Here is a 12,658-nt window from a genome sequence, read left to right as displayed (position 1 = left end):
TGTTGTCACCACCCCAGAGCCGCCAGAGTTATTTGGTCTTTGTCACCAGTAGACACTTCCCCACTTGCCAGGCCCCTCACAGACCCTGAGAGCTGTGGCCCCCATGGGCTCGTGCAACCTTTTGTGTGGTTGGGAAGGATGGAGTGAATCCTGGGTGGCTTGGGACACACTGTGCTGCTCCTGAGACAAGAACCCTCCTGGAGGGCCCATGTGGGAGATCTGCCCAGAGCAGAAACCCTGCTGCTGCCACACTCCCTGCACTGTACCCACACACCCTCCTGCTGTCAGCACAACCTGGCATTTAGGACAGTCTTAAACAATTTTTTTCAGTGTGTAGCTCATGCATTTGACTTCATTAAAGACGTTCTGGTGTGGTTCTTTAATCACAAGCGTGCCTTGTTGCATTGATTGCCTGTAGTGTACAGATCTAAAATCCCTCACCTGAAGCCTCTCCATCTCCATGCTGTTGTGGAGTTGCAGCATCCCTGCACAGCTGAGAGGGAATGGCACATGCCATGGATGTTTTCTGACAGCTTCAGAGCACAGGTTTCAGTGTGTGCAAAAGCAAAGAAGCAGAAGACCTGAGACTTACATAAAAACAGAGAGGAGAGAAAAACAAGGGGAGAGACAAAAGAGATAATAACAACTTCATTGTTAAAAATGAAAAAAAAAGCATTTTTTTAGGATACAAGCTGCATTATCACTGGAACAGCCCCCATGTGACAATCACACAAGCAGGAATATTTGATCTCCCCATCACAGGTTTCCTCCCCAGCTTTTCAGATACTCCCATTTTTTCGAGGGAAGAATAAAGTGTGGTGACATCTGTGGCTCTCTGGGGTCTCTGGGATGTGTGCACACATCTGTCTAGCTCTGTCCTGCTTCACCTGCTCAAGGCTTGGTGCTCTTTTGTGTGCCTTTTCCTAGGAAAAAGCCTCTGATGCCTTCTCCGCCCCTGAAATGGAGACAAAGCCAAGTGCAGTTGCTGGCATGTAGCTGTCCTAATGATGCTGTGACACAGGGAGGAAAGCCATCCAAGAGACATCTGCTCCTTTATCACATGATGGGCTCTGCTTTTGGAATGCACAATTTGTCTGCCACAGTATCACACACCCTTCAGCAGCTCAAAGTGAAATGGTGTTTCTGAGGGGCTGATTGCAGTTTGTTTTTCTTCCTTAAAAGATGTTTCTTCTTTGGAATTTGTGTCTCTTCAGGGCCCTCTTGGCTCCAATACCTTGGATGGTGACTGGGAAGAGCACCAGGCACCCTCCACACCAGTGATGAAACTCTTCACAGAGCTATCCTGAAGAAAGGCTCAAAACATTGACATGAGTGTCTCTGCAGAGAAAACAGCAAGAACCACACTGTTCACAGTGCTTACTCACACATCACCTCACATTTACATCTCTGAATTATCACTCAGATGAAAACCATTGAGGACTCACAGTTCTTCAGACAATAAAGAGCTGTGCTGCGGTGGGATGCCTTAGGACTCCTCAGCACTGGCTCTGAACCTTGTCACCTCCCAAATGCCACAGCCTCTGGGTAGTTGCTCTTATCTTCAGCAAGCACAGGATGGGAGGAGCTGTCCTTCTCCTCAAAGCACTGTGAGGCACACACAGGTCCCTAAATCCACCACAGCTGATCCCATGGACCCCAGACCTGGCTGTGTGGGGCAGCATGGAACAGATGCAGATGAGCAGCTCAGGTCTGGAAGCCAGGCTGCCCAGCCACAGGGTTTGTGCCTGAACACCACAGCCAGCCTTGCTTCTGACCCTGGGCAGGGAAAACAGCAAGTCCCTAGAGCTCAGGAAAATGCCAGCTCTGACCTGGGCTGTCCCCAGAGCAGATTTCCCAGTTGCAAGGGGGTGGTGTGTTTGCTGGGGCACAGCCCCTGCGTGTGTGCTGTCCCTTGGGCAGCCTGCCTGCACAGCTGGTTTGGGAAACAAAGCAGCCAGCACATCTCAGCCTCCAACCATTTCCAAGGAACTATCTTCACTTCTTCAGTCCAAATCAAAGCAAAACACTGCCACAGACACTATTTGTAAGAAAAAGCCATACCTGAGCTGGGATTGGAGGACTCACACAAAGCTTCCAGCAGGTGTTCCCACAAGGCAGCCCCAGGCGGCGCTTCTGGAGGCACCATCACAGTTAATGGTTACATCTCAGGAGAAGCAAAGGAGCTGTGGGAACAACCTGACTTTGGTTAAGTTTCAGAAAATTTGATCAGTTCTTCAAATTCATATAGTTTAAAAAATTGTAAATTTTAACAGTTGTTCCTGAAAGGGAACAATTTGAAGAGGGAGAATAGTCTATCACTGCTTTCACATTTAACAAATTTTGGGGTTGGGAGTGTTGGGACATCTGCTGACACTAATTCCTGTGATTAAGCAGCTGTGGGCCATACATCAAGTATAGACCCTTATCTTCCTTTTTTGCGGTTGGTTTGGTTTTTTGGTCAGGACATATTTTAACTGGGGACAGATGAAAGAAAGAGAGGGCATGTTCACTCATTTATTTTCTGATAGATCATGAAAAAAATAAATAATGAAGAATGATTAAACCAACAAACTTTCTTTAATAAATTAATAGCAGCATCACAAAACCCTGATGTGAATGACCCAAAGAAAGTTGGGTAGGTGACAGTTTTTAACCATTCAGAGAAATGTTCTCCCCTGCTGGCTGGGAGGAACGCAGGCGCTGTAAGGCAGTCAGTCCCCTTGGCTCTTCATCCAGACATGAGATGGACATCAGAACAGGTCCAGCTGAGGTTGGCATATTTACAGTTCTGGCGCTGAATTTTTTTTAAAAACACTTATAAAAATTCTGAAAATTCTCTGTTCAATTCTCATTATTTACATCCAAATATAGCAGGTTCCCTTTTTGCCCATACAACAGAACTGGCAAGGGTGAGACATGAAGGCTCCCATGCAAAGACAATGCCTGTGTGAACACTTACACTGAGCTCCAGCTGGAAAATGAGCTATTCACACAACTTACACATGTGCTAGAAGCTACTGTAATTCAACTTATTGCTAAATGCTTTCAAAGTCTGTGGTTGGTTCTGAAAGATAGATATATATATGTGTGTATATATATAAGTACAAACTCACAAGTGTGTGTGTGTATATATATATATACACACACACATACATGTTTGGAAGAGATGTGCTATAAATTCACTGAAAGGGGAAAAAATTAAAATGCACTGTGATTTTTCTGATTTTTCTGTACTTTTTGAGATAATAAAATCTGACTCAGGGTAAAGGGCAGTTGCTGAAGGCGCAACTGTGTCTCTGGCCAGTGTTTTTCCTGCTGATTACTTGACCTTTTTGGAGAGGCAAGTGGATTCCCAAGTATTCAAGCCCACAGTGTTATCTGCAGGCTGGCACATGGAGCAGCTCTGCACTCTGCACTGGGATACCTCATCTGCCTGCAGGGAAGTACTATGGATTTATCCCAGGAGGGGATGAGGGAGAGAGGATGATCAACTTCAGTGCATCATTCTGGGATCAACCCAGCAGCAGATACAGCCCAAATGTTGTGTTTCAGTAGTGGCCTCGACAAGGTTGTAGCTGCACACAGCCATGCAACAGCACCTCAAGCACTGGCCGAATTTTCCAGTTCTTCTACAAGTTAGTTTTAATGGAATGAATACAGGAAGCTGAGAGTACAAGCAATTCATGTAAATAAATGTGATTTATCCATGCCTAGTGTAAGCTTCTGTGTTCTGACAATTATCTTAGCCAGAGGCTGTCAGTGATGCTAAATGCATCCATGTTAGATGGGCACTGCAGCATCTGTGTAGTAGTTAATGAAGATATAAAAACCTTATGGGTGATATCTGCCATTAGACAATACTCCACATAAGGAAATCTGCATGAGAGGCATCACCCCAGAGGCACAGTGCCAGAAAGACACAGTGCCTTGGAGGGTTTGTGTACACAGGAATGCAGAGGAAAATTAATTCAAATTATACATGGTGTGTATTAAAAGCAGATTACTTAAAATACATTCAATCCCAATGTGGATGCTTTCATTAAAGATGTAAGTGGTGTTAATATGATATATTCTAATTTAGTTTGGGAGTAAAATGGAATAAATCAAATTTTAAAGTTACTCCAGATTCATACTCCATGCAGACCAGCTCCAGGTCTGCTTCCCTGCTGTCCCTGGTCACCATTTGCTTTAGAACAGTGTCACCAGCAAATGATTCCAGTCACATGCTGTGTTCAGCTCTGCCCAGCCCCTCCTGAGACAGGAGCAGGGACCCTCTCTCACTCCTGTCTCCAGCACTCCCCAGGCAGGCACATCCTGCTGCTCACAGCCTGAGCCTGGCCAGCACCACACACAGAGAACCTTCTGCTCTGTGCCCAAAGCACTGTCCTGTCACCAGCACTGGGATGGAAAATAAAAGCAAATGGCAAACCAGCTAAAGAATATCTAGATGTGAGGAGTGAGAAGAGCAGAGATTTGGGCTCTTCCAAAGCCAGAGTGCTTTTCTTCAGACAGGCCAAAGCCCCTGGTCCTCCAGCAATCTGTGAAGGCAGAGCTGGCCACACAGCCTGCTCCACCCCACAGCTGATGGTTACCTGCAAGACCAGAGGAGGGCTTTTAATGAATCCTAGGCCTTCCATTTACTGGATGCTTGAACTAGGTAACTGGGGATCACTCTGCTTCTCACACTTCTTCTCCAGCCCAAATGATCCCAGCCAGGACTGCAAAACCACATTCCCTGCCTCTCTTAGGGGAGCCAGAGCCTCCTGAGGGACAGAAAGAAAACAGCAGGATTGGAGAGGGAGCCAGAATCTAACAAAGGTCCCTTGAAGTGCAAGGTTGACCCAGCATGGCAGAAGCCACTACACTTAACAGGACATGTCTGGCCAGGTGCCTGCACGGCCACTACGCTGTTGTGATGTCTCTCTGCCAGGTTTCTGTAAAGTCTTTACACGGCACAAATAGGGGTGAGGATTTAAAGTATATATTTACTGTCAACTTGAAAAAGAAAGTTCTACTGACCAAGTCTAATAGCATGTATTTGATATATAACTATTAACGTGCCATTCTGGACTCCAGCAAATTCCACCTGAGATAAATATTCAGCATTTTTGTTCATGCACTGGAAGAAGAATTCAAACATTTTGTCCATGACATATGCAAAGTAACTAATAGTTCTGATCTAGTATTAACAGTAAATATAGAACCTTAAACTTCACTGCAGTATATTAATATATATTATTTTAAGTACTGGACTGGAAAGACAATTCTTTTTTCTCTTTAAAAAAAACCAAAAGCTTTGTTCAGAATGCAATATTTACATAGTCCTTTGACCGACACTTACATTTTTACACAATATATTTTGGCTACAGTTACCCCGTAGCAAAGGTCTGTGAGAGTCACTTTTACACACAGCTCACTCTTTCACTTACAACATTACAGCTGTTTATGGAGAGCTCTGAAGTCCCCGGTTGCATCTCAAGGCCCTCCTCAGCTTCATCCAGTTCCATGCTATTGAACTCATTGCCATTTCTATAACTGGTTAAAGTCAGGTCCTTCCCATACAAAGCTGTTGAGGTCACGTTCAGACACTGGTTCTGCCTCAGGGCTGATTTTTTGCCAGGCCTGTACTGGCAGCGGATGTAGTTGGAGAAAGCCCTGCGGTAGGTTTTGTTGAAGAGGGTGTACACCAGGGGATTGACCCCGGAGCACACGTACCCCACCCAAACAAACACGTCCAGCAGCTCACTCAACAGGTCTTTGTCACAGGCTTCCTTGCAAAGCACAGACATGACATTAGTGATGAAAAACGGGCACCACATGATGAGGAACAGAAAGAAGACGATGCCCAGGACCTTGGAGGCTCTTCGCTCATTGTTGATAGACTGCATCGTTCCTTTCCGAAACAGCACCGCCTCCTTATTGACAGGGGAGTTCAAGTGGGAGGCCCCCTCGTGATTGTGAAGCATTGAAATGTTCTCTGTGTTGTTTTCCTTCTTGAGGCAGTTCACACTGCTCCTCCTCTGCTTGGGCACCTCTCCACACATGAACACCGTGGCCTGTCTCTGCAGCACCTGGACAGTCAGGCAATACGTGATCACCATGATGATGAGGGGGATGAAGAAAGCCATGAAGGATCCAATGAGGACGAAGTTCTCATCATTCAGGACGCAGGTCCCGTTTACAAACACCCGGGAGTCATCCTGCAAACCAATGACCGGAATAGGCATGGATATCCCTAGGAAAATGAAACCAAAAAGGAGACGGTTACCCTTGGAGACAAGGCTCCAAAGAGGCAGCAGAGACAATGCAGGTCCTGCACACATTCAGCCCACTGCCTAAAGCTGCTTGGAAGAGAAGTTACTGTGTCACAGATATCTTTTATGAAAAATCCTTTCCTTAGGATTTTTCCTCCTGAGAAGCTGAGAAGCCTCAGGAACAAAATGTAAACAATGATTATCTGCTGCTGTGGAATACAACAGGTGCATCTGTGATTGGTCTCATGTGGTTGTTTCTAATTAATGGCCAATCACAGTCAGCTGGCTCAGACTCTCTGTCCGAGACCGAAGCCTTTGTTATAATTCTTTCTTTTTCTATTCTTAGCTAGCCTTCTGATGAAATCCTTTCTTCTATTCTTTTAGTATAGTCTTAATATAATATATATAATGAAATAATAAATCAAGCCTTCTGAAACATGGAGTCAGATCCTCATCTCTTCCCTCATCCTCCGGCCCCTGTGAACACGGTCACAGTTACTGCTTCCAGGTGAAAGGGAAAACATCTAACAACACTCTTGGGAACACAGCTCCAGGGTAGGACACCCTCCTCCAGGAACAGCAGCAGCTTTGCTGTGCTCCACAGCTGACTCAGTGAATGCAGCCTAACTCCTACTTTTCTAGCATTAATTGGAATTTGTGGGTGTAGGAAAGGCAGTCACCACTCTGCTGTGTTCCAGCTGACCACTCCATACCCACCAGTTTGAGGGTGGTAGCTTGAAATCACTGTCACAGGGTAGAAAGGAGCAAATTTTAAAGAGAAAAATTTTCAAAATACGAAAGCACTACAGCTATGAAGATTCAAGAGCAAGATCTTTACAGTAATTAAAATAACCCTGACAGAAAAATAGCCACTTTTGCATGGCATCACAGACACATGGAAGCAAAGTTCTGGATCTCAGGAGAGTTGTACACAATCTCAGTGCAAACAGAAAGTGGTATTTGCAAGACATCACTTAAATATTTTTCACATGTACTGAGATCCAAACTTCATCCCTTGATCTGTGAAGCTCAGTCCCACATCAGGACAGACCCAAAACCTTCCAGAGGCAACAACATATTTTGGAATGCCACAACCTGTGTGCACAGAAAACACGTGATGGGCCAGATCTAGTTAAAGTATCATGGGTTCATCTAGTCCTGTCTCGTATCTTTGGCAAGTACCAGAAGTTTAGGGCCATGGTACAAAATGGGTACAAAACGGGGCAGCTGTAAGCATTATACCTTAGAAAATTCCAAAGCAAGAATTTGCATCCAGATCTCATTTTTAAAACAACCTTTGAGAGATTTATCTTCATGATAAATCTTATGAATCCTTCATCTCATTTCTAACTCCACAATACTCACTGGCATTCAGTTCCACAATCTCTCTGTTTTTCATCTGAACCAAGTGCTTCTTGCTCATTTAAATTTGCTGCCTGATAATTTCCTTTGACTCCCCTCTGTACGTGTACTGTGAGAAACAGTGAATAATCACTATCTGGTCACCTTTTCCACCTTCTAAATGATTTTAGAGACCTGTTATCATCTCTCCTGTCTGACTTCTCTTTTGGAGCTGAAGGATGCTATTCTATTCAGTCTCTCTCCTCATGCCAAACTCATTCTATGTTTTTGATTATCTCTCTTTATTTCTCTTTAAGTTGTTTTTTTCTCTTTTAAAGAAACAAAAAAGCCCTGCACACCTGAGCAGTTAGAGAGCAACAGAGTGAATTCTGTGCTCCCCTCTGGGCACCTGGCTGTTCACTCCTCAGTGGTCTGTGTGTCTGTGACTGGCCATGCCCTCCTTGAGCTCCTCCACCCAAGAAATAACAACACTGAGGCCACTGTTGTGTCTGAATTGATTTTTTGGAGTTGCTGTGAACATCACAGGTTCAAAAAGCTAATCCTGTGGGACTCTAAATTTCTTAACAGGAAGAATTACATGCTTAAGAGATTAACCAGGGCATTTTTACTACTCCAGCTAAGTGTTTTTCAGGATTCTGGGGAATTCATCTGCTATTTGTCATTACCAGAAAATTACCATTTGGCAGTAATCAAGTGATGGAATTTCTTCTGAAAATTAAGGATGATAAATGTCTTCTGTGACTGTAGCATGTGTTTTCTTAGCTTAGTACTAGTTCCAGGATTTGCTCTTCCTTCCCTCTCCATGCCAATGCTCATGAGTTCACCTTTGGCAAGGCAGCTGCCTCCTTTCTGATATGTTACCTGCTATCTTCCTTGTGCCAATTCCCTGCCACTGCAATAACCTTCACCTCAGAAACCCATCATTAAAGACCTCATCCTAATGCCTTGGCTCCATCAAACCACAGACATCTGGGAGATGGTGGAAGTTAGACTGAGCACTCTCTACACAAAGAAGAAATCTAAATTAGGTCCATGGCATTACACTGGAGTTATATTTGCATGTATAATTTTATGCTTTAGTGCCCTCTGTAACACCTAACCTTTGAAATGAAACTCCAAAATGAATGAAAGTTCATTCATGAAGTAGTCATCATTTAAGTTGGTGTTATTGCTTTAGCCAAGGGAAAGGAGATGAGGTTTTGGGATATGTTCACACATAAACTGACATTTATGTGACACACATAAGGTACATTTGGGAAGAATAACCTAGTTCTGGGATATGATGGATAAACAAATCAAGAGCACTGATGGCAGCCTAAAACTCTGCATGAGCATGAGATAGCTCAGCCTTAATGACAGGGAATGAGGGGGCAGCTGCTGGAAAAGTGGATAAATGGAAAAGTGTCTCTTACCTCTCACATGAGAATGTGAGATTTCAAACTGAGAACGCACAGAAGAAAGAGAGCACTAAGTCTTTATTTGCACTTTCTTCCAGTCTGGGAAAATCCCATCATTAAGAGCAGTAGGAAGAAAGATGCCCTCAGATGAGCTGGCCACATGCTTTGATTCAGCTGTGAGCTGGATTCAGCACTACCCTCATCTCTAATGCCTTCCTTCACTTCACACCTCTCCTTTGAAACTTGTCTTTAATATATGATTTATCACCAATCCACTGCACAATTGAGTCTGAAAGGGAGCCAATTCTGTACCCACCTTGGGCAACAGGGACTGACCCACAGTGAGAAGTGTGAAAGGTCTCAGACACTTCAGAGGAGGTTCCTTCATGGGGAAACCTGCAAATCACTGCTACCACCATCCAAAATGCACTAAAACCTGCTTGCACACACAGCTCACAGCCTGGCCCTGTTTCAGCAGGGGTGCCTTGATCAACCCTGAGCATTCCCAGGGCTCCTGGACGTGGATGAACACAGATGCCTGCCTGACTTGAGTTCTGCCCTTTGAACAAGTGCAGAGAAAGCATCCAGCTCCACCTGACTCAAGCAATCCACAGCACTAACAATGCAGATTTACCTGTCCATAATTTAGGAACTGAGGTGGTCAGAGAATACCAAACCCCACAGCAGTGCAGGAGGGTGAGTGTCCAATCAGGCCAGAGGCTCTGAAACTGCCTGCTGTCCACAGCCCATTGTCAGTGCAGCTCTCTGGGCCCCAGTGCAGAGCATTTCCTGAGCTTCTCCCTGACACACTCTTCATCAACAAACATCAGGCTGATGTAGTGAGCTCAAGTCTCCAGCCTCAGAGGCATTTTCCAGTTGTGTCAAATAACCCTTTCTAACTAAGGTGGCAGCAAATTCCCCAAAACAGGCAGTGCTGCTCCTAAAACTTGCAAGGTTAAAGTGCTGCATATCACAGGGCTCCTCAGAGCAAACTTGGCCCTGTTGTTTGAAGCCTGAGCAGTGCCTGGCACAGCTGATTTGCCCCAGCAAGAAGACACAACCAGCCACTACCAGCCAGTAAGCCAAGAACCAGGTCCCTGCTCTGGGCACCCTTCTGCCAGGCAGCAGCTTGAGCAGGACATCCCTTTACACCACAGCAGAGAAGGTGAATGGGATATTTTTCCTCCTTTAACTTGTTTGACAGAGCAGCAGGAAGCTACAGAGAGAGGGATCCTCTGGATTACAAATCCAATTACAAATGTTGTCCTAACTGCTGCCTGTCAGCTTTAAAGATGTCCTTAAGCCAGCAGAAATGTTCACCAAATGGGGCTGAGATGATACTGTGGGCACAGAGTAACAGATGCTCTTCACAGATTTTAAATTAATAAAACAAAACCCAAATGACTACAAATACAGATTTATTAAATATTTACTAGAGAAAAAGTTGGCTAAAAAGCCCAAATTTATATTCACAGATACTTTGACTTAAATGAAAAACAATATATTTTTTGTGTTTAATACCTTGTTTTCTTTGGTGAAAGCCCAGGAGCCTGACAGAGATTACAGAGATTACTGAATAACTGTGTCTTTGATGGTTATTTCCACTAAAAAAGGCAAGAATTTCCACTCTTCTACATGAACACATTTTCTCCAAGGACAACTACCTAACTAAAGAAAACAGAGGCATATGGGTTTACTCTGACTTTCCATGTGTGGAATTCTCAGGCTGAATACAAGAGTGGTCACATTTTGCTGCAGCTACAGGAGCTTGGGAAGGCCAGGGACCACCTCTCCTGGGGTCAGCACTGAATTCAAAGTCTGCTGTGTCCATGGGAAAAGCTCTTTGGACCTCACTGCCACTCTCCTGACATCTACAGACAATTGAAAAGGAAATAGCAAAGAGAAAGCTGTGTGCCAAACAAGTCTGTGGCTGCCACAAATACACCAGTGTAAAAACAAGAACACTGCTGAACACTACATGTTCAAATCTACATCTTTAACCTCATATTTAAACAAACATAAATGAAAATAAACCTCATATTTAAACTAAAACAAATCTGTTTGGTTTCATAGCTGCCTCACAAAGTTCCTGCACATTTCTCTCATTCAGACAGCAAGAAGCAAACCCCACCAGCCAGCAGCCTCCTGCAGTGTGCAGGAAGAGACAGTGGGTTTAGAAACCAAAGCTTTTCAGAGGAAAATTGAAGAATGTTGGCTTCTGAAGTGTTCAAAATCACTAGAATTCCATATTGTCTTCATATTTCAGCAGACTAACTGCAGTGCCTTTCATGTACTAATATTGCAACAATGCCCCTTCAGGGCCGGATTAGCTCTAGTTTTATCTGACCATTCCAATAAAACAATTGTGCCAGCCTTGTATTGGTTTAAAGCCAAAGATAAAAGGGGGGATGAACTTTGAAGGATCTCCCTGCCCGCAGCAAGCACAACTGCAAACAGATGAAAGCCATTAGTGACTGTGCCTGGATAAGCTGCTGACCTTTTCTCAAACCTTGGGAGAGCACTGAGCAACCTGAGCCAGATGGAAAACCAGCAAACAACAGTATAAGACAGAAGAAATAAATTACTTTCCCACTTGCCCTTCTATTTTGCTCAATGACTTCTGTTGGTTTGCACAGTTTCTGAACTGTGCATTTGAAGGAGGGTCATGGGGATCCTGCTCACACCAGAGCCCTGCCAGGGCTGGGCTGCCCCAGGCAGTCCTGGACTGATGCTCAGGAGCAGAACCTCAGACACAAACATCAGCATCCCCCTTGCTCATGGGAACAGACCTGGTGGGATGCTCAGTCTAATTTCTGTCCAAATTCTTCACATACTGTCACCATCTGCTGCTGTCCCAGGCAAAACCTTTCACTGACATCCAGTGACAAGGTCAAACCAATCCAAGCACCCTGAAATCACCTGGAATCACAAGGTACTTCCCTAACTCTGAATTCAGCTTGTTACCAGCCAATATGTTCTTCCTCACCTTGATAACTCTTGATACTGTGCTGGGGAGATCAATGACCCCCTTGGGAATCATGGAACAAGCATTCAATCAAAAAAATGTCTATAGATAAAATAACTTTGTAGACATCTCAAACAAGTGGGAAACAGGCAGATGACACCTTAGTGTCATAAAGCAAATATTTCAGTCTCACCCATGACCAGAAGGCAGGTCTGAAAAAGTTTTATGAGCAGAAGCCACCTCTACTGCTCCACAAAAGGCAACCTGCAGCCCAGCTTGCAATGCTAATGCCACCTCTGGTGAGGCAAACAAAAATTATCAGATCAGCATCACTGCAGCACCTCTGCCTACAGGCCGAACTACAATCCCCATGCTCTCAAGAAAAGAATTTTAGTCAAACATACCCTGTCAGCCATTCAGTGTCAAATAGAAAAAGGCAAAAAAAAAAAAATTAAAGTACATTAATACAGTGTATTTTAAATCTCCCAGACCTGGAAAGATATTAAGCTCCCTTAGGCTTTACTAGCATCCAACCATTTTCCCAGCAATATATGTCGTTGCTGGCCTTCTGTTCAGGCAGTGCTCATAGTCAGGAATGTGTATGTTTTTCCAGGAAATGGAGGGTGATTGTCTAACCTCTGCTTTGCCAGTAACAGTGGTTTCAGCACTGCTTCCTTGCA

At 44.4% G+C, this 12,658-nt stretch overlaps 1 protein-coding gene across 5 annotated transcripts in view; it reads right to left on the bottom strand.

Moving 5' to 3' along the window:
• Positions 1–2,495: 2,495 nt before the first annotated feature.
• HTR2C (5-hydroxytryptamine receptor 2C) overlaps positions 2,496–12,658 on the bottom strand; it is a 220,992-nt gene continuing 210,829 nt past the window's right edge. For all 5 annotated transcript variants that reach the window (XM_064713220.1, XM_064713218.1, XM_064713222.1 and 2 more), the window contains one exon: positions 2,496–6,235. In XM_064713220.1, coding sequence (XP_064569290.1) covers positions 5,403–6,235 — 833 coding nt within the window. In that variant the 3' untranslated portion in view covers positions 2,496–5,402. The remainder of the gene's footprint in view (positions 6,236–12,658) is intronic.

This window comes from Zonotrichia leucophrys, chromosome 4A (assembly GCF_028769735.1).
Source record: "Zonotrichia leucophrys gambelii isolate GWCS_2022_RI chromosome 4A, RI_Zleu_2.0, whole genome shotgun sequence".
NCBI lineage: Eukaryota > Metazoa > Chordata > Aves > Passeriformes > Passerellidae > Zonotrichia > Zonotrichia leucophrys.
This window is presented reverse-complemented; position numbering and strand designations above follow the sequence as displayed.